At 48.7% G+C, this 23581-nt stretch overlaps 10 protein-coding genes across 10 annotated transcripts; 5 read left to right on the top strand and 5 right to left on the bottom strand.

The window, feature by feature from the left end:
* BDR25DRAFT_361084 (uncharacterized protein) lies at nt 1–1600 on the top strand (the record flags this gene model as incomplete). The annotated part of the gene is made up of 13 exons (XM_033696354.1): nt 1–20; nt 52–72; nt 140–312; nt 356–458; nt 543–585; nt 637–661; nt 743–847; nt 900–1025; nt 1066–1094; nt 1135–1286; nt 1352–1430; nt 1468–1527; nt 1559–1600. The coding sequence occupies 13 exons, from the start codon at nt 1–3 to the stop codon at nt 1598–1600; spliced, it is 978 nt and encodes a 325-aa protein (XP_033541699.1).
* Nucleotides 1601–1669: 69 nt separating this feature from the next.
* BDR25DRAFT_318849 (uncharacterized protein) lies at nt 1670–2339 on the bottom strand (the record flags this gene model as incomplete). Its single annotated transcript, XM_033691778.1, has 3 exons — nt 1670–1891; nt 1970–2087; nt 2173–2339. 3 exons carry the CDS (start codon nt 2337–2339, stop codon nt 1670–1672), a joined length of 507 nt encoding a protein of 168 aa, XP_033541698.1.
* Nucleotides 2340–3093: 754 nt separating this feature from the next.
* On the bottom strand, nt 3094–4854 carry BDR25DRAFT_346419 (zincin; the record flags this gene model as incomplete). The annotated part of the gene is made up of 3 exons (XM_033694146.1): nt 3094–3845; nt 4060–4500; nt 4644–4854. The coding sequence occupies 3 exons, from the start codon at nt 4852–4854 to the stop codon at nt 3094–3096; spliced, it is 1404 nt and encodes a 467-aa protein (XP_033541697.1).
* Nucleotides 4855–5697: 843 nt separating this feature from the next.
* On the top strand, nt 5698–6783 carry BDR25DRAFT_318847 (uncharacterized protein; the record flags this gene model as incomplete). The annotated part of the gene is made up of 3 exons (XM_033691777.1): nt 5698–5862; nt 6196–6455; nt 6516–6783. The coding sequence occupies 3 exons, from the start codon at nt 5698–5700 to the stop codon at nt 6781–6783; spliced, it is 693 nt and encodes a 230-aa protein (XP_033541696.1).
* A 715-nt stretch (nt 6784–7498) lies between these two features.
* BDR25DRAFT_93399 (uncharacterized protein) lies at nt 7499–10526 on the top strand. Its single transcript, XM_033699260.1, has 3 exons — nt 7499–7763; nt 7870–10131; nt 10179–10526. Exons 1-3 carry the CDS (start codon nt 7583–7585, stop codon nt 10190–10192), a joined length of 2457 nt encoding a protein of 818 aa, XP_033541695.1. The 5' UTR covers nt 7499–7582; the 3' UTR covers nt 10193–10526.
* A 1435-nt stretch (nt 10527–11961) lies between these two features.
* Nucleotides 11962–12691, bottom strand: BDR25DRAFT_361080 (uncharacterized protein; the record flags this gene model as incomplete). The annotated part of the gene is made up of 7 exons (XM_033696353.1): nt 11962–11977; nt 12018–12178; nt 12207–12238; nt 12303–12355; nt 12417–12450; nt 12489–12582; nt 12614–12691. 7 exons carry the CDS (start codon nt 12689–12691, stop codon nt 11962–11964), a joined length of 468 nt encoding a protein of 155 aa, XP_033541694.1.
* Nucleotides 12602–14958, top strand: BDR25DRAFT_346417 (uncharacterized protein; the record flags this gene model as incomplete). Its single annotated transcript, XM_033694145.1, has 4 exons — nt 12602–13074; nt 13131–13635; nt 13698–14071; nt 14105–14958. The coding sequence occupies exons 1-4, from the start codon at nt 12819–12821 to the stop codon at nt 14956–14958; spliced, it is 1989 nt and encodes a 662-aa protein (XP_033541693.1). The 5' UTR covers nt 12602–12818.
* A 2056-nt stretch (nt 14959–17014) lies between these two features.
* BDR25DRAFT_318844 (uncharacterized protein) lies at nt 17015–17589 on the bottom strand (the record flags this gene model as incomplete). Its single annotated transcript, XM_033691776.1, has 2 exons — nt 17015–17404; nt 17554–17589. 2 exons carry the CDS (start codon nt 17587–17589, stop codon nt 17015–17017), a joined length of 426 nt encoding a protein of 141 aa, XP_033541692.1.
* Nucleotides 17590–18547: 958 nt separating this feature from the next.
* On the bottom strand, nt 18548–20613 carry BDR25DRAFT_380282 (FAD binding domain-containing protein; the record flags this gene model as incomplete). Its single annotated transcript, XM_033697659.1, has 3 exons — nt 18548–19665; nt 19716–19774; nt 19825–20613. The coding sequence occupies 3 exons, from the start codon at nt 20611–20613 to the stop codon at nt 18636–18638; spliced, it is 1878 nt and encodes a 625-aa protein (XP_033541691.1). The 3' UTR covers nt 18548–18635.
* A 704-nt stretch (nt 20614–21317) lies between these two features.
* Nucleotides 21318–23051, top strand: BDR25DRAFT_93388 (uncharacterized protein). Its single transcript, XM_033699259.1, has 4 exons — nt 21318–21859; nt 21913–22179; nt 22229–22457; nt 22575–23051. The coding sequence occupies exons 1-4, from the start codon at nt 21679–21681 to the stop codon at nt 23044–23046; spliced, it is 1149 nt and encodes a 382-aa protein (XP_033541690.1). The 5' UTR covers nt 21318–21678; the 3' UTR covers nt 23047–23051.
* Nucleotides 23052–23581: the final 530 nt, after the last annotated feature.

Below are 23581 nucleotides of genomic sequence, written 5' to 3'. Positions count from 1 at the left end.
ATGGAGCCGGCGATGACATCGTGATCTGTTTCCTCGATCGGCTTACCCAAGATGGCTAGTGTATGATCTAGCGTGTCGCCCATTTGCGATTGCATAGGCATAGAAATCGCCTATCTGTTCGAGGCTTGTGACTTTTAAGCTCATCAATAATCACCATCCGGCGGCGAACGGAATTATATGCACCCTGCTTCGGAATTCTTCAATACGATATCTATGGACTGGACTCAACAACTTCGAAGATAGCCACTAAGCACCCCTCTTGCGATTGGCACAATTACATCACCCTAGAATACACATGTTCGAAAACACCACGTATCATTTTTATTCTAAGTCTTGGTACTAACCCGCACCTGAGATCCCAAGCATTCTAGATTCGCCGAACCCTGTAGGGCACAGGAGGAACTATGCAATCTTGGTTCATCAAAATTTACCCCTGGTCATATTGATTACGAGTCTTCGTTCACCTTTATTTTGTAAACTTGTCTTTCTGGTTCTGAACCCTCCTAAACTTTGCTTCTTGGACGGGCTGTCCGATCACCAAGTCCGTTTGGTTCTATTTCCGCTTTCTATTCTCTTCAGTTCTTGGTGCACCCCAGGCCCCAATGCTAAGCAGCTCTGCTTCTTCCTCTGCCCTAGCCTAAGCAGAGTCTTCTGCCTTACTGTAATCACAGCTTCTAATAAATTGGACGCTGATTGCGATACTGCTCGCTCCCGTCCTCTGAACTCGATATTCGGAATGCAGTTGCACACGGCTATATCGACATTGACCTGAGGCTCTTCGAAAGCCTGGCTAAGCCTGCTCCCGTGCCCATCGAAGAAAGTTTGGAATGGAGCCACTGTGTTTTCGGTACATCTTCGAGATCTTTGTATTCTTGGCAGAGCTGTTCCGTCGTTGCCAGGTGGGCAGGAGGACCTCATACTCAGTCTATCAAATATTCTATATCAGAGGCGATATGCCTACATTTCTCTTCGCATAGCTCGTAGAACTGAGCCCGGTGACAACTTTGCAAACTATACTTTCGACGGTCGCAATACCCAGGACCATCCGCACGCCGTGTGACCCAGGCACCGGCAAGAAAGAAGTCTGGTACATGGTGTGGAGGAATCCTACCAAAACGACGCAGGGTCACATAGCTGGTCGATTGGAGTTTTGCGAGTGTGGTTGCATATGTAGTGGACTTACTGAGGACACTTGGATCTGAGGTGGGGAGTTGGGAGAGGTTGGAAGAATTGACTATGATGAATCGGCGTACGGTAGGCGCTAGAATTGAAAGAATAGAGCCACAGTGTCACGGTGTACTCTGACAACCTAGGCTAGAGTCTTATCCCATCTCTCTGCACAATGTGGTAGGCCTATGTCTAATTCCATATTCCACTTCATTAAACTTGATAATGTATTACCCGTAGGTGCGTTTGGGTCACTTACGGATGTATTGCAAATTTTCCACGTGGTGATGGAACTCCAAGACACATGTAAGTTCATACCATGCCTCTCTGAATGTGTGGCTAAAGAGTGTAGATTCTATGGTAATGATACTATTATGCTGATTGATTCAAGGATCTTCCACTATTTCAGTCCGCGACCCAAGAAGTTTTTTAGGTCACGTCTTCAACAGCCACGACATTTATAAGACTACATATCAACCGGACGAGCGAATTAGTTGTGACTTTACTCAGCAAAACTGAGCGTATCCTCAGATTCGTCCATAAGGTGGAAAATATCTGTTTCCACCTCTTTCAAACTATCCGTCCGTATCGTCTCCACAGAGGGTAGAGTTTTGACGTCTGAGTCGCTTTCACAAGATGATATTCTGCAACGCAGCGGATGGATCAACCTACTCTGCATAGCATTAACCAACGTCCATCGGTCTTTCTCATCCTCAAGTAATTCCTGTGAAATGGTACCCATACACGCTAAAATAGGATTATATCCCATGTTCGGCAAGTCGCGATAGACTTCTCAGTCTACCGTTTGGAACAACCACTCTAGATGAACGAGATCTGGGTTTGGCGGCTCGTCAACCCAGCCCTCATCATTGACGTGGTAGGCTATGTATTGGACAGAAACGTCACCTGTGGTTTGCTTGCTCGGAATATCTAGCCATGAAGCTTGAACGCAGCATCCAGCTTACTATCAGTACTCAGCCTCTGCGTGTCCATCGCTCTACGTACCGTGGTATCCCCATCTTGTATATCTCTTCCGGGATCAAGAAAAGATCCTCCAGCTTGAATATCTCGTGAGCCAATTGATCACCATCATACTGCCGAGTTTCATTACTATTACAGACCGATTTGAAATGCTTGACCTGCTGATCATAGCCCGAAAGCTTCTCTTGCATCTTGGCGAACCTTTGCTCTAGTGGGGCGAACGCTTGCACCTGCCGACGTGGCAGTCCACCTCTACTGCGTCCGCAATCTTAGATTCCGAAGCATATCAGCGAGATTGTGGCCCAAGAACCGTTGGTCGCGGATGGCGCAACATGTAGGGCTCCACTTTGCCACACTGGCTGTGTGGTTTTTGGAGTGATGCCCGAGACAGGAAAAACACACTTCCACTTTCTTGAAACCTGTTGTGTTGAAATGTGCTATCCTGTTTTTCAAGAAACTGACTTAATCTAATTAGCTAGCTCTTTGCTTGCGTTTCCTGTTAAGAAGATTGTGGAAATTGGTTATAAAAGAAGTGTATTAGGGTAGAGTACTTTATATAGTTAAGCTGTGATCACGCTACGGCGAAGACACCATGGTGTGTCTGGCTGCTATTTGGGAACAGTAATATTCTCCCTGGTGCTTACTCCCTTCAGCTGTAGAGCATGAATAGTTAGATATGATACAGAATAGAGGCACGTGCGGGAATGGCCTAATTTCGGGAGGGGGCGAGCAAACTCGAAATAAGGTCAATTTATACGATGCTCACCGATATAAGGTACATCTAGGATCTTAGTAGACGGCAACAGAAGAAAGGAAGAATGAAAAACTAGGAATGCATTTGATGTTAGAAAAACCGTAGCTTAACTAATAACTAAAGAAATTAAAGGGTATCGTCCACTTTCTCCCTCCTCAAATCCATCTCTCATTCATCCATTCGCACGTCCCTCAATAACAAACATCCACCTCTGTTACCTCTGTACACCCATCCTTCCCTAACTGCCAACTATCACACAGCTGATTACATGCAACTCCAGGCTTTACAAAAACCCTACCCTGCTGACTTGCCCATGGCAACCTCACCTGCACACTCTTATCATTCCCCGCATACCCGCTCGCCCTGAACCCATGTCTACAGGCACACATATGCTGACCGATACCCGCTTTCGATGCTCCATCCAGCGTGATACAAGACGTTGTGATATCGCAGCCATTGAACCCGGGTCGTGGATCACAGGTCTGCACGCCGCATTGCGGGACTTCTTTTTTGCAGTTGGCGCTGCAGCCGTCCCCTGAGATGTTGTTGCCGTCGTCACATTCTTCGCCGTTGTTGGGGGATAGGATGCCGTCACCACAGACACCCCTGCAGGACTCCCAGTAGATATCACACACTCTCCTCGCATCCGTCAGAGTGGGGAAGGAGTGCGGGAGGGGTGATGGGATTCCGGGAAGGGGTTGTAGGGTTGGTAGCCCGTTTTTAGAGAACTCATACATGGAGTAATGCATGATGGAGAGCACGTCGTAGGCTCCAGCCCAGTCAGACTCAGTGATAGAATTCATACGGAAGTTGCAGCCAAGGCCTTGGCAGGCTGATCCACAGACGGGGGCCACACCGTTGGTATCGGTTCGAACGTTTTCGCAGTGGAGTGTCATGTAGGCGTCGCGGTCAGGGCGTTGCTGTTCATGGATGAGGCCTAGAGCTGGTGGAGGTTAGTATGGGTCGGAAAACATGGCGGAGCCTTTGGATACGTGAAAAAGAGGCAATTTTTGGGGTTATTGAGGCTTTGAATACAGTATTTGGTTGAATGAGTCGACAACTTCGAATAAAAAAAAGCATTTCGAAGAAAATTGTGTGGAAAGAAAAGGGCAAGGACAAGGGTCCCCAAAGAATGCAGGAAATAGGAAGAGACTTACTGTGACCAATTTCGTGAGCATAACCCCCGGGTCCACAATCATCCAACTTAATGTAATTAAACGCCACACTACCCGACATCCCAACCGGACTAGTACAGCTCCCCGTATTCGTCACGCTTCTTAATGTGATAACATTAGCTACCAGCGTCGGACTAATGCCGACCTCGACGAACTTCAAGAATGGCAGTCTGTCAGTCCATCGCTTCATACCCTCAGTCCAGTCCACGAGTCGGGCATTCTTGGAAGCCTGCGAGTCCCACTTGTAGGTCACTACACCGCCGGGCCACCTGTTGCCGGCGTAGGGGAAGATGGAGAGGGAGCGCTTGTTGTGCTCGCGGGAGTCGTCTCGACGTTGGGGGTTTCCTGCCGCGAGGGATAGGAGTTCAGCTTCGGTGGCGAGCATTACGTCACCATCGATGATGGCTATTCCATTCTCGACGTCTGCCGAAGCATTATTAGTATGCAAAAGAACAATAAACAGGTTGTAGGATTAGTTCCAGGGAGAGAAGATACTATGTTAACTACCTCCTTAATCCTGGTAACAGAACACAAGATACCAGGAAGCGGAAGGATGACCGACTTACAGTATGATACGCGTTGCGTTACAGGGGCAATTGTAAAGTTATTGCTACTAGACTCGTTGAGATATAAGGTACCTGGCGATAGTTGGATCTCTATCGTCGTAAGGTTGAGCACAGGGTTGGCATAGGTCGTGTTCGTGGAATTCGATGCAATGAGAGAGGCACTGGCTAGGATAGGTAGAAAGGCAACAGCAATGGCAGAGGGGAAAATCATGCTTAATTAATGATGTGAAGGGGACAAGGGACGGGAAAGAGAAACAGTTGGATAGGAATCCCTCCAGTCCGGGACAACGCTAGGGGAATAGGAAGCTGATGAAGGTTGGGAAAATAGCTCTGGGGAGATAGGTAGATTCAAGGCTCGCTCTACCGGACAAAGAGAAGTGGAGTTGCCTTATATTCAAATAGAGGCAGTTGTTGTAGAGTTGAAGGGTCAGCTTGACAGTCTTGGCAAGGAAGGCGCAGCGAACTCACTACCCACGCGATTGTTCGAGGTCGGGTCATCTTCCTTCAACAACTCAGTAAATACGACTAAAAGACTCCACATTCCAGAGTTGTTGCGAGACTCGGATAATCATGAGAGTGAATTTCTGCTGCATGGATGGAGAGAGCTCGGAATAATCCACATCCAGCCAATCAAGTCGCTGCCACAGCCACACGCACGCGACTTGGCGTGAAGCCATTGGCATCACCCAAGAAGGGGAAATAAGATCTCGCCAACCACATCAAGCTGTATCCGAGAGTACCAAGCAAAGGCTTGATGTGACGCTAAACTTAGAAAAGATGGCTGGAAGTACGGTCTGGAGAGGGACTTCAGCCTCTCCAGCTCAGAAACGTCTCGTGAGGAGAGTGAAAGCAGTTGTCTCAGAGCACAGCCCTGACGCCTACCTTTGCCCTCGTTTTGCATTTATTTTGAGCAGAGCCCCGGAGTCATGGGTTCAGGTCGTGACAGATTGTGGATATATCTGCCTTCAAGGAATAGGTCTTCCTTCTTGTGCATTCGAAACCCTCCCTAAGATCTCATCATCAATTTTCATCCGTCCCCATTCTGCCGTGCACAATGGCGCGAAAAATTAAGACCCAACCCACGTCGTATCCTAAGGGAGCCTTCTACATAGCTCGGGTATGCCAAGCTGTGGCATCGTTGATCGTTGCGGGCGAGATGTTCTACTTCGTCTACCAGTTGAAGCATGGAGGTTTCCGAGTCCCTTGGATGTTCTTCTTCGTACGTACTCCCTCGTCCTGTTTAGGCAATCCTAGTTTTTCAATGGAAGAGAAGTTGTCGCACAAGCCCGCTACCTATGGTATTTGGGAGATCGAAGACTGGCCGGGCTCCTAGGCTATCGTGACTCTCAAGGGGCTTCTAGGTAACTGTCTGCAAGGAACAAAACATGTCGCCGTTGGGTCTCGATTGCACATGTTTTCAGTCCTGCTCGCGTAACCTCATGGGGGTTTTTTTTTTAAGTTCATGGAACTCAATTTACCAGTCAACAGGCTTCATTTTTATTTTCATTTTTACCGTTCCGTCTGATTTGGGTTTGCGCTGATTTGGAACCAGTTGCACGCTGCGGCACTCTACACTCTCATCACTTTAGTCGTCACTGGACTCCTTCATTGGCGTCATCGTCTCTCTGCCCTCTTCAACGGCAGTTTGAACGTGGTGGCATGCGGTCTATGGGTGGGAGGGTTCGGAATGCTTGCCGATGCCGAGAGCGAGACTATTCTGGATGCCTGTACCTTCACCTATTGGGGTAACAACACTGGTGTCAAGATCTGTCGCTTGTATAAGCTTTTGTTCGCAGCGAGCCTGTTCGGCGCGTAAGTAGATGGTCGAGGGTATAAGAAGTTGATATAGAATTTGCTGACGTACGATGACAGAGTTAGTACCATGTCAGCATTCGTGCTGGATGTCGTCGTTTACGCCCGAGTGCACCCGGCCGCTCAATACTCAAGGGCAAATCCGCTGCTAGAGAAAGAGGACACAACGTACGCTGCTGGCTCGTATGAGGATCTTTATGATCCACATAGGGCTCGTAGTGCGCCCGGCATCACCCAACCGGGACCGTCTGCAGCGCAGCTGCCCGTGTATCAGCCATATTGCAAGAGCGGAAAGGATTCGAACGCGAAGGGCGGAATCGGTGCTTAAGGAGGCTACTGAGATAATTAGGAGGTAGGGTGAGGATTAGCGAGACCCAAGGAGAGCATCTGTCGATGGTGGGATGGACGGGGGGGCGGCTCGGATGGCCATCTGATAAGGCGTACGAAGGCCGGCTACGACGGGTAGTGGTTTCTTTTTCTGGCGCGGCTGTCACTGCACGCCACACCTGTGATGGAGGATCCAATGTTGACGAACTGAAGTGATAGCCGAAATGTCAAGTTCTATGTTCCGTTGATCCTTGAGGCTTCCGACGATCTGCGATGAGACCGTGACGATCCGCTTCAGCTCCAAGCACCTTGGCAGGCAAAGAGTGGTCCTTCTGGTGCCGGGACAATCGGCCGCGCTCGGACGAGTGGCCGGTTGTGCGATGGAACCTTGGAACAGGCGCTGGGGGGATTCCAGCTCGTGCCAAAGGTTTTCTTAACCTCGAGTTGAGGAACGACATGCGTACAAGGGTGCAGGCCGGGGCGACTGACGTTAAATGACCATGTCGTGCCAGCAGATCGGGCACACCGAGAAGCGTTGCTGCACCCCACGCTGGTGACTCGCTCGGGTGCCACTAGTGCTGTCCACCGACAAGGGCTGGACCGGGGGCATGTCGATGGTGTTGAGGCCTGAGCAGTCTCCACTTTGGACACAACATCATTGCCTGGCCTGCAACCCGCAAATAACGTCCCCAATCGAGCTCAAGAGGCTCTAGACGCCCCGCGCAGCGACTGTTCTACTCGCACTCTCCAGGCTGGCGTGCGAGCACGCTGCGAAGACTACTGCCCGCCGCCCGCCGCATATGGCGGAGACCATCACCGTCCCGACTCCCTCGCTCTTTCTCAACTCGCAGGACCCGAGTCCTGCCCCGTCGCCCGTCAAGAAAACACCACACCGCCCGTCGCAGCCAGCTTCCAGGGACGTGTCCAAGGCCTCGGACGCTAATGGCATAACCAAGAGGAAGCAGTCCAAGAGCCGCAATGGTATGTCGCTGCGAGCCATCTAGTGCTTATCTCTGAATGATAAGGTTTTTGCAAATCTTCAGTCGCGTGCGGATCGAGACGTGCTGACGCTGTGGTTTTGGTGCAGGCTGCATTACATGCAAAGCGAAGCGGCTCAAATGTGACGAGACGAAGCCCAGCTGCCAGCAGTGCGCGCGGCGAAGCGTCACATGCGGGGGCTACAAGAAGGACTTCAAATGGCGGCCGTTCGAGGAGGCGAGCTTCACTGGCAAACCCCCCCCGGCGAAGCCGAAGAAGGGTTGGTCGAACTCACTCAGTATACACACGTTGCCGATGGGTGCTCTCGCACCTGCATCGCCCACAACCTCTGCTCCCGCGCCCTTGCTAGCCACAAGTCCTGCTGCGTCCGACGACTCCCACCGGACCATCGTCAACACCACGACGCTGCACAATGCATATTTCCCTCCGCTAAGCTCTCCTGGGCCCATGGTGTCGCGGCTCCCCCCCACTTCCCCCTTCATCGAGTCGCCCCATCCTCCTCTGGGGGATCTGTACGCAATCCCCCACCCCTCGCCGTACGTGATGTGCCCCTCCCTCCCTCCAGTTGATCCGTTTGAGCCTGGCTCGGTCGAAAGCTCAAATAGCATGTTCGATGTGGATAGCATAGACACACGGCCCACTAAGACGACTGCACCGTCGAGCATCTCATCCGGCCAATCACCCCGGCTCGTAGACCTTCTCCTGCCGGGCACTGACCTCAGTGCCCCGCCTGAGGAATACATGTCGTTCCGCTCACAGTACCCCGAGTCCTTCTACCAACCCGTCATGTATAATTCGGCCGCTGAGCCGATGGACGAAGATGGCGTGGAGGAGATTCCCCGTCCCTTCTTCAACCCCGACCACGAAGCTTGGGTGATGCGGCTGCCATCTCCGGCCCCATCGAGCTCGTCAAGCTCGTCGTCGGACTCCAGCAATTTCCCTCTACTAACCCAACCTCAATTCTCCCTCAGCTCACCTGAATTACTCACTCTTCGTTTCGATCGAGATACGTGTGGTATTCTCTCTGTCAAAGACGGTCCAACGGAAAACCCCTGGCGCACGCTCGTCTGGCCGCTTGCCCGGGATTGCCCTGCGCTTTACCACGCCATCGCTTCCATGACATCCTTCCATCAGTCGAGGGACACGCCCCCAATGCGAATACAAGGTATCGACCACATGCGCACCTCGGTCCACGCGCTTGCATCGAGCCTCGAAAACATGCGAGTCGATGCAGCCATCTCAACAACGCTCGTCCTGGCATTCTCCGAGTCTTGGGACCAGCACATCAGCACAGGAATAAACCACATCAAGGGCGCAAAAATACTCATCGATAGGGCGCTAACGCGACACAACCAGGTTCCCCTGCTAGGCGAGGAGTTTAGCAGACTGAAATTCCTCTGCAATGCCTGGATTTACATGGACGTTATCGCGCGATTAACCTCTGCCGACGAGGACGAGTCTAATGATTTCGATATTGTTTCGGACGCTATCTACTTGAATGGACAGACAGATGCCCAGCTTGACCCGTTGATGGGTTGTGCCAGTACGCTCTTTCCTATCATTGGTCGTGTGGCAAATCTGGTCAGGAAGGTACGTCGCACCGAGAGCAATGGACCCAGTATCATTTCGCAAGCGATGCAACTCAAGTCGCAACTGGAGGAGTGGGTCCCACCAGCATTTATCGAAGACCCAGAGGATGAGACAACAAGCCCCCATGACTCCATCAAGACCGCTACTGCTTATCAATATGCCACTCTTCTCTATCTGCACCAAGCTGTTCCCGAGATTCCGTCGCTCCCTTCTGCTGCCCTGGCCAAGAAAGCACTGTGCGAAATGGCAACGGTTGAACCTCGGTCCCGATCTGTGATTGTTCACATCTATCCTCTAATGGCTGCTGGGTGCGAAGTATTGGATCTGGATGATCGAGAGTGGGTTCAGAATCGATGGAATGTGATGGGTCAAAGGATGAAGCTTGGCCTGATTGAAAAGTGCTTGGAAGTTACCAAGGAAGTTTGGGCCCGGCGCGATTTTTACGAGGCGGAGAAGCTAGCTGGTAACCGGAGCCGTAACAACAGTCTTTCTTCAACAGCGTCATCACTCAAGCGTGAGTTCAGCGCCATTTCCGAGGAACTCGATATGGAGGACCCGTTCACATGGCTCGATACTACAAACAAGCGAAGAGCGATCATTGGGCCCGGGTCCTTCGACACCCCGCGACCTGTGACGGTCAAATCAGAACGGAGCGAGGGAAAGCGGTGGTCCGAGGTGGGAACAGAATCACTAGAGCCTAAACTTACCGTAAAGGGGGACCTCCATTGGCTGGGTGTTATGAAGGATTGGGGATGGGAGGGTAAGTTGCAGAATCTCACTATGGACAACAAATGTTAACAACTCTAGTCTTATTAGGATGAAGGATCCCATGTGTATTTCATTTCTAGCGGCGTCGACGATCATATCCCATTGCGTCCTTCAAAAGCCATTCTCAGCAAGTGAAACGACTCACCACCACCTACCTCACAGCTTTCTGCGTGGTCCCCACTATTTTACGGCCATCTGCGGACCCATTTGACGTTTCTGTCGCTTACGAATTAGCGTATTAATCACAACCGCACTTCGCTTCGCTTTTCCCCCTTTTATCATGGGGGTTTTTTTATTCGGCTTTCCAGGACTTTTCCACCTACGATTTTCGATCTCTTAGAGCGTGGCGTTGGCAACGGGCAACGCCTTGGGCAACCGGCTGAATTTGGACCTACCTGGACCTTGGACAAGACCGGTTACATTGGGCTATGGGATGGAAAGGTTACGTATTTTGGAGTTTCGGAATTTGGGTCTATTCGGTTGGAAGGATACGGGATCGGTGAATGGGCTTGGATGATTCCGTGAGAGGGCTAGACGGGGTTTGGTGTCCTTCATTCGTTCCTCACCGGAGGTATTGACAGTGTGCTAGAACCCCTGAGTATTTTGGAGTTTGGAACGAGGGCATCTAGATGGGGTTGCGGTTCATTAAGCGTTCGAGGTAACGTGGGCGTCCTATCGTTGCCGTGCTCGCACAACCTTGCGGCTCTGCATAGGGTTATGTATGACCTTGAGCAGAGACACGTTATGGGTCCAACTGTGGCTCTCGATAGTCAGCTGTCAGGTTGTCGCCACCTTTACACAGCGCAGCAGGGAATTTGAACTGTCATTGATTTTGGTTGCTGTCCTTGTTCTTACATTTCCTAGTGGCACTACTTGTCCTTTCGAACATGAGCTTTCATCATGCCTTTCCCTCTTTGTTATGATTTTTCATAGCACGATGGATGTAGATTACCCCGGGATCCTTGCATCACCTTCTTCCTTCATCCGCGTTGTACCACCTACAACCTAGACAACACACCAACGACTGAGCCTAGTCAAGGCCCTTGACACGGATCCACCAAGTTCCGATCTCTCTCGCCATCCTGCATCTATCATCGCTCCACTTCCCCTAGTCCGGTCACAAACCGGTCAACCTGTCGCTGTCCCTAATGTAACCTATCATGCAGATGCAGATACAGCCCCTAGCGCATGGTCCCGTGATATATCAATATCTGGGAGAACTGGATTAGTGGCTCTGGAGAGGGAAGGGAAGGAGTATTGATGTACTCCGGATGGGTTGGATTGGTCTTAAGATGCATGGGATGGTTACTATGACGTGTGGGCTAAGCAGATGCTTGTACGAGTATTGTGGCTGTTGCTAACAACCCAGAGTGGGCGGTACGAGTGCACTCGATTTCTGGACCAGCGAAGATGTACGATATGGGCAAGGGGTTGTGAGTGCAAAGACGCGGCTGGATGGTGATGAAGCGTAGCCGGGTGGAGGGCGGATGTGGGGTTTGCCCACCGTTGTGTGCCTTGTGCTGTGTGATTGTGATTGTGAGTAGGATGGGCTTGGTGGAGATTGAGGGAACCTTGGAGCAGCTTGGCTGTCACGGGGCTCGGTGTGGAGGACTCGGTACATGGGGAGGCTGTGGTTATGTCTCTGGATTGGCATAGACGTTGGATGAAGGAGATATAGGACAAGACGAAAGTTGAGTGGGGTCCGGATGAGGAATTGAGGCTGGTTACTCGCTGTGCTAGTACGTGCATGGCATCTATGTTCGATCTACATATGAATCTGCGGATATTTTGCGGATATTTCTAGGTCTAGCAACGATCTCTCTCAGAGCACCAAGAAACTAATCTCTCCCGAGATTTGCTGTAGCTGGCGAAGGATACCCCTGTCGCTTCAAAAGGACGGAGAGCTTGTGTCTGTTGAACTTGTCACCACTGCAGTGTGAGCATCGCGGGTGTAACGAGGAGCGTTGAGTGTAACCGGACACAACAAATATTGTGCTTGGATCGAAGAGAGTTGATTTGATGGAGGAAATATCGGCCGGCTAGATATCTGTCTGATGATGGCATGACCTGTGAAGTAGGTTTGCGAAAGGTGAGATTGGCTAAACCATGGGGGAGGTGGGCTTTTAGTTGTGTGGAAGGTATATGCATATGAAGTAAGTCTACGATAGGACATTGAGCTCTCCACTTTGAGATATGGCAATTGTTTAAGGGTTGAGCTATCAATCACGTGATAACCTCTACAGGGCAGTATCGGAGATACCACACCTATACTAACACAGAAAGAGGTAATGGATCTGCTTCTTTCTGTCATCTCAACCCTCTACATACGGATTATTTTTTTCCCTTTACGAAGTGGGTTGAAGTCACTCTGATTAGCTAACCCCGAAACTGGGGGGGCCAAAACCCCGTCCAAAATAACCATGTTAATCGCAGGGTTCTGATCCTGCCACGCACCTTTCAACGCCATCTCTCACGTATTGCGTTTCAGGCAACCAATTCCCAATTATCTCAGCGGCTGGAGACATGACTGTTGTCGCGGCAAGGCGAGCCATAAGGCAACGTTAGTTCTTTTATCCTCGAAGGTGGCTAACATGTGGGTCATTCCCCGTCCGCTCTGAAGCTTGATATAAACTTAAATGATCCCTCCCGACATTGGGGTTCCCGGGATCATAAATTATAATGTCGCATTCTATTTCTTCTATTTCTCGTGAGGGGAGACCTGCCTTATTTCCTTATCGCGAGCTGGGATCACGATCTGGCTCACGATCTGGCTCACAAAAAGCGCATTGCGATGAGGACGACATCAAATTGGAACAAATCAGACAAGAGGGTTCGCCCATAATAGATTCGCAAGACATCTCGGGCCCAACAGGGCATCAACAAGGAGGCGCTAGATGGGTACTCCCGGCCCTTATTCTATCTCTTTATCTAGTGGGCGAGTATCGACTTCAAACGCTGACTGCGGATTTCGCATTGCTGATTATACCTTAGCTTTCTTATCAGCACTCGGGCATCTATTCTTCTTTTGCCATCTGGACGGCCGCCGCGTAGACGTTGACACGAATATCCCCCAAAGCTTCGTTGCGCCAATCTCATTTGCATTTGCCCTGCTCTTTCAAACGGCATTGCGCGGATGCTTACACCTTTCCTACTCTCAGCACTTGTGGCTCATAGTTCGCTCGTCTGCCCATAGTGTCCAGGACATCGATCGTTTGCATCGGCTACGCGATAATTTGTTCGCTCTGCTGAGCTTTCGAGACCTCTCCACCTCTCCGTTATTATTCCTTCTAGCTTCGCTTTACTGGCTAACACCAATCCCTGTAATCTTCCCTTCTGGCGCTGTCGTCGTGACAGGCCGCACGTTTAACGAACCCGCTTCTCTTTCGGTGCCCACATTTAACTCGACATTTTTGGGAAATGGGTCAAATGCCGATGTCATACGGCATTCGTTAGTCCCCAACATTCCGCTTACTGAAGACACCCTCAATCGGGATATGTGAGTAGAAAAATCACAGAGTACTTAGATTGGGCAGCTTACACTAATTTCTCTCGTCGCAGTCGAGCTCAAAACAAGCTTCTCAACTCCGCTACTATCTCTCTCATTTCAGACGACATCTTCAGCGCGCCGTCTACATGTGGATCTAACTGCACATACAAGATTGAATTCGACGGCCCGTTCGCGCAATGCGACAAGACCGTCTTCAACTCCACTGAAGACGGGAACGAACTACTCTCGAAGCTATTCATTCAAAGAGGAGATGCAGATGAGCCAGATCTTGTCTTCTACAACGGCATGTGGTTCGGTTCCGCCAACGGTTGGGCAGCAAACAAGTCGACCATCTTTCGCTTCGATACCGTTTCCCCGTTCGCATATTCTGTAAATTCTTCGAACGGGACGGAGTTCTGGCAATTCGAGGTCACAAGACAGGATTGTAAGCCTTGTCGAGCAAGATACGATGTTACAGTTAAGTATACTAGGGATACCCCCGAATACGGCATTTCGACGAAGTTTGTGGACTGTGTCGAGGACTTCTGGCACCCGGTCAATACCTCCGACGTTGATCTGAACGCACCGTTCGTTGCTTCGCCAGAGAACCTCGACGACTTACGGGCAGAGAATTTGATAGTCCTGATCGATTCACTTGTAACTCCGCTTACGGGATCTGTCATCTGCATCCTCGACCCACCTTCCGGACCGACGATAACACTTCGCAACGTCACAACCCCAACCGGTGAGAATCTAGAAACCGCCCAGGCCCGTGTACAAAATTGCGGCGTGGAATTCAACAGCACCAACAATCTCATCCAACAAACGCAATTCAACACCAACCGCGAAAAGCAAAACTCTACCGTCTCAGACATCCAGATCTCGGAGGACATGCTCAACAATGCCCTTGTGAATATCACGCTCTCCGCCATGAACCGCTTAAATCAGTACAGCACACGTGCTGATGTCATGCAGCAGGTGTTTCAGAATGTTTTTGACTTTGAGAATAAGCTGAGGCTTATTTTGCCGTACTTCTTGACTTTTGGTGTCGCGTTGCCGTTTATGGTTGTTGGGTTGGTTAGTTTGTCGAAGAATGGGGGGCCGGCGCCGGATGAGGGATTCCTGGGAACAATCGTTGGAACTGCGGGTAGTGGGAAGCTTGGGGGAGCGGCGGAAAGGGTGTTCTATGGTTTTGGGGCTCGTGAGGGCGTGGCGGAACGACGATTGAAGGATTTGCGGATTCAGTATGGGGGGTTGGACGGGGGAAATGGGAGATTAAGACCTGCGTATGGGGCTGAGGATGAGGTTCAGCCGTTGATGAGAAGACCGTAGTACTTATGGAAATTACAAACCCGTCGCTATTTTTCCTTCTGATTCGGACTCTGTTCTCTAGGTATTGTTCACAGTCATCGCACATCAAGAACTTCTTATATTTCCTTCAGGAACCTATTGACCGACATTGCGCCAAAGCAATGCGAGCAACCATGCTATATAAATCTGCGCGGGGCTTCTAACGGGCCGTACTACGGTTCGTACAAAGTGAACCGTAACGGTCACGTGTTCAGTACGAACATACCGAGTTCGTGAGCCGCACTGTACGTTTAATGATGCCCTAGGTATAGTACTTAGTACAGATTGTATTACCCTTTAGGAAGTTTGTATAGTAATTTTAGAGAAATATTTAGAAGTGCTTTAGTAAGCAGTAGGCCTGTAGAGAGTGTCTAGGAGTTTTTTTAGAGCTCTAATTAGCTAAAAGTTTTGTAAGAACTCCGTTGTAAAGCAATTACACACTATTAAAAGTGTAGGCTTATAGCGCAGGTTTAACGCTCTAAGAGGAACAAAGTAAGGTAATCTGCCCTAGCTCTACTGTTAGTGTTATAAGTAAGGCTTTTAAGGCGCTGCAAAGGTAGTAGATCTAAGGGAGCATAAGGTTAGCTTTAATAGAGAGCTCTTACCTAATAGCTTACAGCCACTACAGCAGCCTTGTCGTAGGGGTGATATTATACATTATAGTAGGAGGGTCCTCTGCGCAGTGTAAGGCCAAGCTGGTCCCTACGCGCGATGGGTATATATACTATTCTGCACGCAGAATCAACTGTTGGTTGATCATTCACACCTTTGTATTGTATTGGCGGAATGTACAGAGCCCTGTCTTTACACGCAGTGTCTTACTATAGTTAACTACTAAAGGCAAAGTAGCCTATCTTATTCTCTTTAAGCTTGCTTTTAATTTCCTTACTATCTTAGCTACTATTTATAAGTGTAAGAGGCGTTTAGCAATACTAGTTATATAGTAACTAATAATTAAGGCTATTTAACTCTAGAAGAACTAACTACTATATAAAGTAGTAAGCAGTAAGCTTTTAAACCTTTTAACTTTTATTACTAAAAAAAATTAGTTATCTTATAGCTAATTAGACATTAATCTTACATTTTTAAAAACTTATAATCTTAGCTGTTTTAACCAGAGTGCAGCGTACGTTAATTAAATTATACTACTTGTACAGATCACAGAAGCTGTAACAGTTACAATACATACACAAAATCTCATCTGTACAGGCCTCAAAATCGCCCAATCGTATAGTACTTCACCTCGTTGGAAGCGCCGAATCCACGCGCAAATGCCCTCCCAATTCGTCACATTTGAGCCGCGACGTATCGCTCTTATTCTGATCTCTCTTTCACCTTGTAGGTGGAGGTTTGCAGAATGGCCTGGGATGAGCACACGGGAAACTACTTGCGAAACAGCTCTTTAGGTTTTAGGTACGTCAGTATTATAATGTTATATAAGTCATAAAAATTTCCTAAGCATGCGGTTACTAGACGTGACTGTTGAAGTGTTGGACTTAATTAGGTAAACCCAGCACTGTCTACTCATTGTCACCTGTGGCGATGCACGGCTAAGCTTTAGCTGTCTCCCCCGCTCTTTTAAACTTCCCGCTTTCGTCCACAAGAGCATGGCTAGTGTGGGTCAGCCACCCTCCCTGCTCCAAGTGATGATATCCAATATCTTAAATTAATATGGCAGTAAAATGTTGTTCAGAAGCCGACGACTAAACCGCTGGCTGCCCTGCGGAGTGTGACCGGTTCTCAGCCCTAAAAGCGCATAGATATAATCCTGCGATTTGGAAGATTCTGCATCTTCAGCCAAGCGCAGAACGTAGCCTAACGAATTCCTGGCGGTACCTTTGTATAGTTTCATGAGCAGCTTCAGTTTCCAGAGTCTTGCGAGATTCTTTTGGTAACGGAGCATGTCGTTCTGGTTCTCTAAAGGAAGTGGTGTATGGCTTAATGAGTGGCTGATGCTCAAGGAACGATCCTAAGTAGTCGTAAAATCCCCTAGATGACATGGAGTCTATCTTGCAAAGAGCGTCCTCTCCCATCCGCGTCAGAAACCGCAAGCTCTTGCAGAATCCCAGACACGCGTCCAATATGCGTTTCCGAAAGCTTTATCCACAGCTGCAATCATACATGGATCGGCAAACACTAAGTCGTGTATTTCTTTAAGGGCATCATTAGAAGTATTAGAGTCGTGTGATCTTAGGACGCGTTGCAACGATTCCATCTCTCTTGTTGACTCCACATTACCAGGCCCGAGCCACAGAATGGTCTGCAGCGCATCGGCATGGGTTTGGCACATGCCCTCAATTTGGCTGGCCTTCTCTTCATCCCCGTCTTTTTGCTGGATACGTAAGGCACCCACCCACCACCAGCCATCCCAGTCTGTCGGATCTTCAGTCTGCTTCTGAGAGACATGCTTCAGGAAATCGAATAGAGTCTGCTGAACTTCGAATGCATTGTTATCTATCCGGATTAAATGTAAGGGATAGAAGTCATCCCATCTGTAGGAAAGAGCGCGGTATTGTTTGCGTGCGTTCTCTCGATTGATGGATTTGATAGAGAGTTGCAGTAGAGGGCTGGGCTCACTCTCGTCGCAATGCCGACCTTGGATAAGGCGGACATGATTTCTCGCATTCGCGAGAGGCTAGTATTCGAAATAATCGAAATATTTATCATTTTAACCACAGATCTAGCTCATTATAGGGACATGAAAGGGACTAGGAGGCTGGAAATTTGCATGATCTAGGCAGAAGCGCTTGTAGCTCTACAATCGAAGGCAGAAGATGAGCAGTGTTTCGACGAACAAGCTCCGCGCCTTTCAGATTCTTCAAAATAAATAAAAATATATTGCAACTCGAAAATTTGGTTAGGAAAGTTGCGTGGAGGTATTAATGATGAATGAGGAAAGAAGAGCGGTGCTCGATATAAGATCTAGACAGCCTCACCTGCTAACGGAGACTGACTTTTTGGTGTACGCCTTACAGGTGATTAGGCACCGAGACTTTGCCTAGCTACTAGCTTAACATAATATCATGCAGTGCTAAATACTTGGTAGTATTATTTAAGCAATTAAATGTCTTACGTTAATATCTTAGTAAAAATTCCTTCGCACGGAGAAACTCCTAGAGTTTATCTATCTAACCCCTACATGTTGTAAAAACTTAGTTATATCTTTTTTCTAATAGAAATATTGTTATGAACGCCTAAAATATAAAAATACTTTAACTAGTGCCTGTGATAGAGCAGGGGTATAAGGCCAAAGCGGTTCACAATGCTACGAACAGAACAATTAACAGCGTAACTAAGACCACAGTATTTTTCTTAATAGAGGCAGGCTTCCTGATGGTAAATGCCTAAATATTGATATTATATTAACTATAGCTGTAAATACAATAAGAGGACGACTCGAGGGGCCTTAAGCATGTTTCTCCGCACGTAGGGTTTCTCGCTACGTAGGGAGGGACTTTGCATGATAAAATAAAGGAAAGAATATAGGAAATCTAACGTTGTGTTGAAGGGGAAAACGGATCGTCCACCTTGCTTTAGACAAATGTCTGAACCAATGTGGTAACTTTCCGACCGTTAGCTCATTAATGTCGCACTACCCGAACAAAATATGAATAAAATAAAGGAGAATGGGATGCTGGAGGAGAAGTGAACGGCAAGCATTATTGGACCCGACATAGCTTCCCGTTTTCGTTTGGCAGGCCATCCACACTCTCAACTTTCCACCTCTCGCTTCCAACGCTCGTCGTCGCGAAAAAGACATCATAGGGATCCCACTTAGCTTTCAATTTCAGCAATCTCGGGTAGTTGCTACCCCAGAACGCTTGCCCAAAATTTGGCTCTAGCCGATCTGCCTCCGCTAGATAACTTCCGGCACCGGGACTTATATTTCTCCATCTTTGCATATCACCAGTTTGAAACTCCTTTCTAATCTTCAAAGTTTCCTCTGCCGTTCCATTAACAGGCCATCGAACGGCTTGCTGAGAGAAGAGAATATTCTGACGCCATGCAGGATTGACGGAATTGTCAGCGTTTGCGGGGTCGACAGCTTTGATGTTGAAATGGACTTGAACGCGATTATTCTCACTAGATTGCCGTATGTTTTGGAAAAGCTCGTCTCTCTTCCGCTCGGTTTCGAAGTTGGCTCGAGGGAAGAGTCGAGATCCCGTTGTGGCATTGATCTTCTCAACAGATTCGAGAGGGAAGGAACTTTTCCATGCCTCGTACACGGAGTCGAAGTGGGAAATGTTGGGATTGAATTCAATACCAAGCTCGTTTAGGCGAGTGAACCATGGTTCTAGCAGGGTTTGCGTTTCTTCCAATGTCTTGTTCGGTGCAAAGAATGGGGACATATTGAAAGTGAAAATGCCAGTGGAGACATTCGGGATGAGCATGAAATATGCGTAGGTTCCAGCATCTGCATTGGTTACAAAGGAGTCCACGTATGCGCGGATTCCAGCCCAGAAAGTTTCATTGCCCACCTTTTCAGATGTGAAGGAGAAACGAGCGGCAGTGGTTTGCATTTCCGGATGAGCCTTGACAGTGACTGAGGTTACAACCCCAAAAGTGCTACCTCCACCTCCACGAAGTGCCCAAAAGAGATCCGGATACGAGGTAGAGTTAGCTGTAACAAACTTGCCATTGGCAGTAACGACTTCGAATGAAAGAACTTGGTCTGATCCAGTACCGTAACTATGAACTTATGAGAAGTTGAACAACATCCAGAAGATAGCTCCACTCACAGTGAGGTCAGAGGTGAGTGCCCGCCACCTTGTATGTAACCTCCAAAAATACCAACCGTCTGCGGTAGGTTAATTTCCACTCCTCAATGCAAAGACGGAGGGAACTCACTTCACCTTCACCGCCAACCACAGTTCTACCCTTCTCGCTAGCGGCCTTATAGATTTCCAAAGCTTGTACTCCAGCGCCTGCCTTGAATGCTGGACCCGAGTATCCAATTTTCTTGTCCACGAAGTTCTCGATATAGGTGATATCTTTGAAGTAATGCGTCCAAATACTCAAGGAATCTGCCCCACCGGATTTCCCCAAGAAATCATGACCAGTGTTCTTGACGACTAGTCGAACCCCGGTGTTCCTTGCAAAGTTGACTCCAAGTTGGATATGCTTGGGGGTCGTTGCATTGATGACATACATGGGGAAACCTCCTCGAGTGCAGTTGTGGCTGTCGAATATATTGGGGGGTAGACAGGTCATCCCTTGCGCGACAGGACTCATCATCTCGATTGGATCTGGGAAATGTATGTAGGAGCTTGACCATTTCGCCGTGAGTTGAGCGCACTTTGAGGGATCATATTGAGGTCCATTGTAGCAGACGGTCGCCTGGGGTTGAGGTTTGACCAGGAGTCGATTGTCGGTAAGTTCGTTGAGCTGCGCCCATGTCTCGTCAGATGGCCAGGCTGGGTCGCCAGGATAGATTTTACATCGAGAAGTGATTGCATTGGGTGGCTGCGAAGACTCAGGAGAAAAGAGTGAGGCGACATTGGATGGAAGTGCCTTGAGGTTTGAATCCACAAGCTGAATCAATTCCGGCCCGAACAGAATTGGCGTTGCGTTGGAAGAGGCAGCCAGGAACGTGGCTAGCCAGAAGGCAGAGGGGAAACCAGGGGGCCGTCGCCCCATCCTTGAGGGGGCCTGCGTCAAACACCTACTAGAGTCCCGTAGCGGAACTTTCACAATGAGTCCTAACGGGTCTCACTTGTGGGCTGGTAGCTACGCCCGCGGAAAGCAAAGAAAGAGGGAACGACAAGGAGTGGAAATAACAGTTTGCAGTAAAATGAGGTCGCTGAATGATGCTAACTCTCTAAATGTGAAGGACGATCTTTCCTCGATCAGAGAAGAAAGCGGGACAAAGAATCCGCAGGGGGGTAATGACGGAGCGAAACGCCGCTGGGCCGCTGTCTACTTGGCATAGCGTAAGACGCGGTGGTGAATAGGCGACATGCCTTTCAACATGCTTTTCAACATGCTTTTGCGCAGTCGTCTCACCATACAGATCTGTGTGGCAATAAATGATGTGACGGGAAGCTGGCTTGCAACCTCAACGCTGACAAAACTACTGAGAGAAGAGCAACACAAGTGGGTTCACGATAAGTTTCTTGTCAGCGTACTAGCCCCAATGGCGGCTTTGACGCCTAGTCGCAAGCGGTGATGTTTCTCTCTTTTCTGCAGGCTTTGTTTCGAGGTTGGGATTGAAACCTGCTGCAGCCCCAGCATGCCATGAGAGCTGCTAGCCGTAAAATTTCTAGTCAGGGTCTAGCGCTTCACGTGCGAACTCAATTTGGACGAGGGTCCGCGGTCACGACTCGCGACACCACAAACGTCCGTGTTTCCCGACGTCCGTCACACTCGGGTCCCGGTCAGAGCTGCACGATTTCACAACGATCACCGTCTGAATATTCCCAACTGACTCTGGGGATGCCTTACCCATGCGGGTGATTATGCAATATCACCTCCTGATCAGCGACGGCAGTCAGCAGTGCGCCATGCAGAACGAGGATTTGCCGAAATTTCACGATAAAGTTGTCGGGCTTCCCCAACATGCGTTGGTTCGTTTGATAGAATCTTATATCAAATCTCTCAATCGATCTCTTTAGATCTTTGAGTTGTCTCCTTCGCTCGCATGCATTTGTTTCATCCTTCTTCTGTCTCTGACTGTTCATCTATCACAACACTCATCTGCGTGACATGGTGGAGAGCCGGCAGCCAGAGGCACTTGCGTTGATATGCCTTTTTCCGATTCTTGCTACCATTTTCGTGGGCCTCAGGACTTTCTCAAGATATTTGGGTCAGAACTTTGGATGGGATGATTGGCTTATTCATGTTGCTTTGCTTCTTCTTCTCGGAGAAACAATAACTTCTTATCAATGTAATCGTCACTATTTTACATACTCTTTTCCCTACCCGCTAACTGAGAACTAGATGTAATTCTAAGCCACACCGGGTACCACGTATATGATATTCCAAAACAGACAGTCGCCCAGCAAGTGGATACTTTGAAATGGAGCTTCGCGGTACAGTTGTTCTATCATCCGATGATGGGCGCGATTCGAGCATCGATTATTATGTTCCTCTTCCGGGTTAAGGACAAGAGGTGGTTCATTCAGTTCGCTCTCCACATCGTTTTCTGGATCAATATTGGATACATGGTATCGACCACTTTTGTGAATATATTCCAGTGTAATCCAGGTGCGTGTGCTACTCACATTATCCCCTCTTGATCTAATCAGGATGCTAGTACATTACACATACATGCGACCTCAAGAAGACCAAGAACTCAATGCGAACGGAAAAGTGATAAAACATGGAAAGTGTATTGACAGCCTAAGTTTCATCTTAGCCTCCTGCGGACTCAGCATTTTCATGGACCTCATAATTATTCCAATTCCGACTGCTATGGTATGGAAACTTCAGATGCGGAGAAAAACGAAGATCGCAGTGGTGGTGATCATGAGTATGGGATGGATGTAAGTGACCCGTTCCTGTATTTCCAATAGCCTTAGGGTTATTGACTCCACGCCACTTTCATCATTTGTGTCCTGTACTTCCGCCACTTTATACTGACACTTTCGCTTGATTTATAGTGCCACTGCTGTTTCTGTAGGCCGATTCATCGTGTACTACTACCGCTTCTCCCCAACAAATACAGATAGGTCATATAACATAGGCATCGTGATATCGATTGCTGAGCCAGCTGTCGGTATCATCGCGGCGTGCGCACCCGCCATGAAGTGTCTCTTCCGTCACTTGATGCCGCGCTACTTCTCCGACGGCGGATCGGCAGATCCTTCTCGCACGCGATCACAGCCAATATCCAGACACAGAAAGTCTTCAAGCTTTCATGACGCAAGGGATGAGGGCAGCGACTATGGTAGGACGAGAGGTCTAGGAAGAGAAGAAGAGGTGTACGGCATGCGACCACTCGAGAGTCTAGATTCGAGGGACCAAATTGTCAGCGCGATTGGGGGTCCACCTGGTCGGACACGGAGCACGAAGACTGGTTACAGTGAAGTTGAAGAAGCTATACCGAAGAATTTTCTTAATCACAATGAATAGAGCGCTGAGGTCTCACCACTCATTATGTAGTGTGTTGCAGTAAACGAGGAAATGATTTACGCTCAAGCACTGTCTCATCTCTATCGAGTACACGCTAGGTATGATCGCCTCCTAGGGCTTTTACATGGTATATGTTCAGCTGGTTGAATATGAGCAAAACACATTCACTCTTCTACCTAGCTGAGTCTGAATGAAACTCATGGCCTATATCTTTAAGAAGAGTTTCGTGATTTTTGCATCCGGGCATCGTTGTCCCTATCTTTGGGGACACTCAAGCTATTCATGGAGAATCCAACAACTGTAGCTGGTATTTCACCATGTTCATTTACCGTCTAGTTTTACCTGGGGTGTCTAAATTCGGAAGAATTTCCCTACCAGTGCGATCCTGCGGCATCAAGCTGAACGCCAAGTCTCAACACGTGAACTTGCTTGTCTCACAATTCAATCTCCCAACCTGAAATTTCTCCCCTGAATAGCTTCGCCCCGTATCCAAAATACCCATAACCAGGCATCGTCCTAAATATCATTGCAATGC

This window comes from Lindgomyces ingoldianus (assembly GCF_010093535.1).
Source record: "Lindgomyces ingoldianus strain ATCC 200398 unplaced genomic scaffold BDR25scaffold_42, whole genome shotgun sequence".
NCBI classification, from domain to species: Eukaryota; Fungi; Ascomycota; class Dothideomycetes; order Pleosporales; family Lindgomycetaceae; genus Lindgomyces; species Lindgomyces ingoldianus.
This window is presented reverse-complemented; position numbering and strand designations above follow the sequence as displayed.

What these genes read in the sequence shown, in the direction of transcription:
- BDR25DRAFT_93399 (XM_033699260.1), top strand. Translation starts at nt 7,583, where the DNA reads ATGGCGGAGACCATCACCGTCCCGACTCCCTCGCTCTTTCTCAACTCG. An exon ending in GCAGTCCAAGAGCCGCAATG is followed by an intron (nt 7,764 to 7,869) that starts GTATGTCGCTGC and finishes GTTTTGGTGCAG; the next exon opens with GCTGCATTACATGCAAAGCG.
- BDR25DRAFT_93388 (XM_033699259.1), top strand. Translation starts at nt 21,679, where the DNA reads ATGGTGGAGAGCCGGCAGCCAGAGGCACTTGCGTTGATATGCCTTTTT. An exon ending in AACAATAACTTCTTATCAAT is followed by an intron (nt 21,860 to 21,912) that starts GTAATCGTCACT and finishes ACTGAGAACTAG; the next exon opens with ATGTAATTCTAAGCCACACC. An exon ending in TATATTCCAGTGTAATCCAG is followed by an intron (nt 22,180 to 22,228) that starts GTGCGTGTGCTA and finishes TCAGGATGCTAG; the next exon opens with TACATTACACATACATGCGA.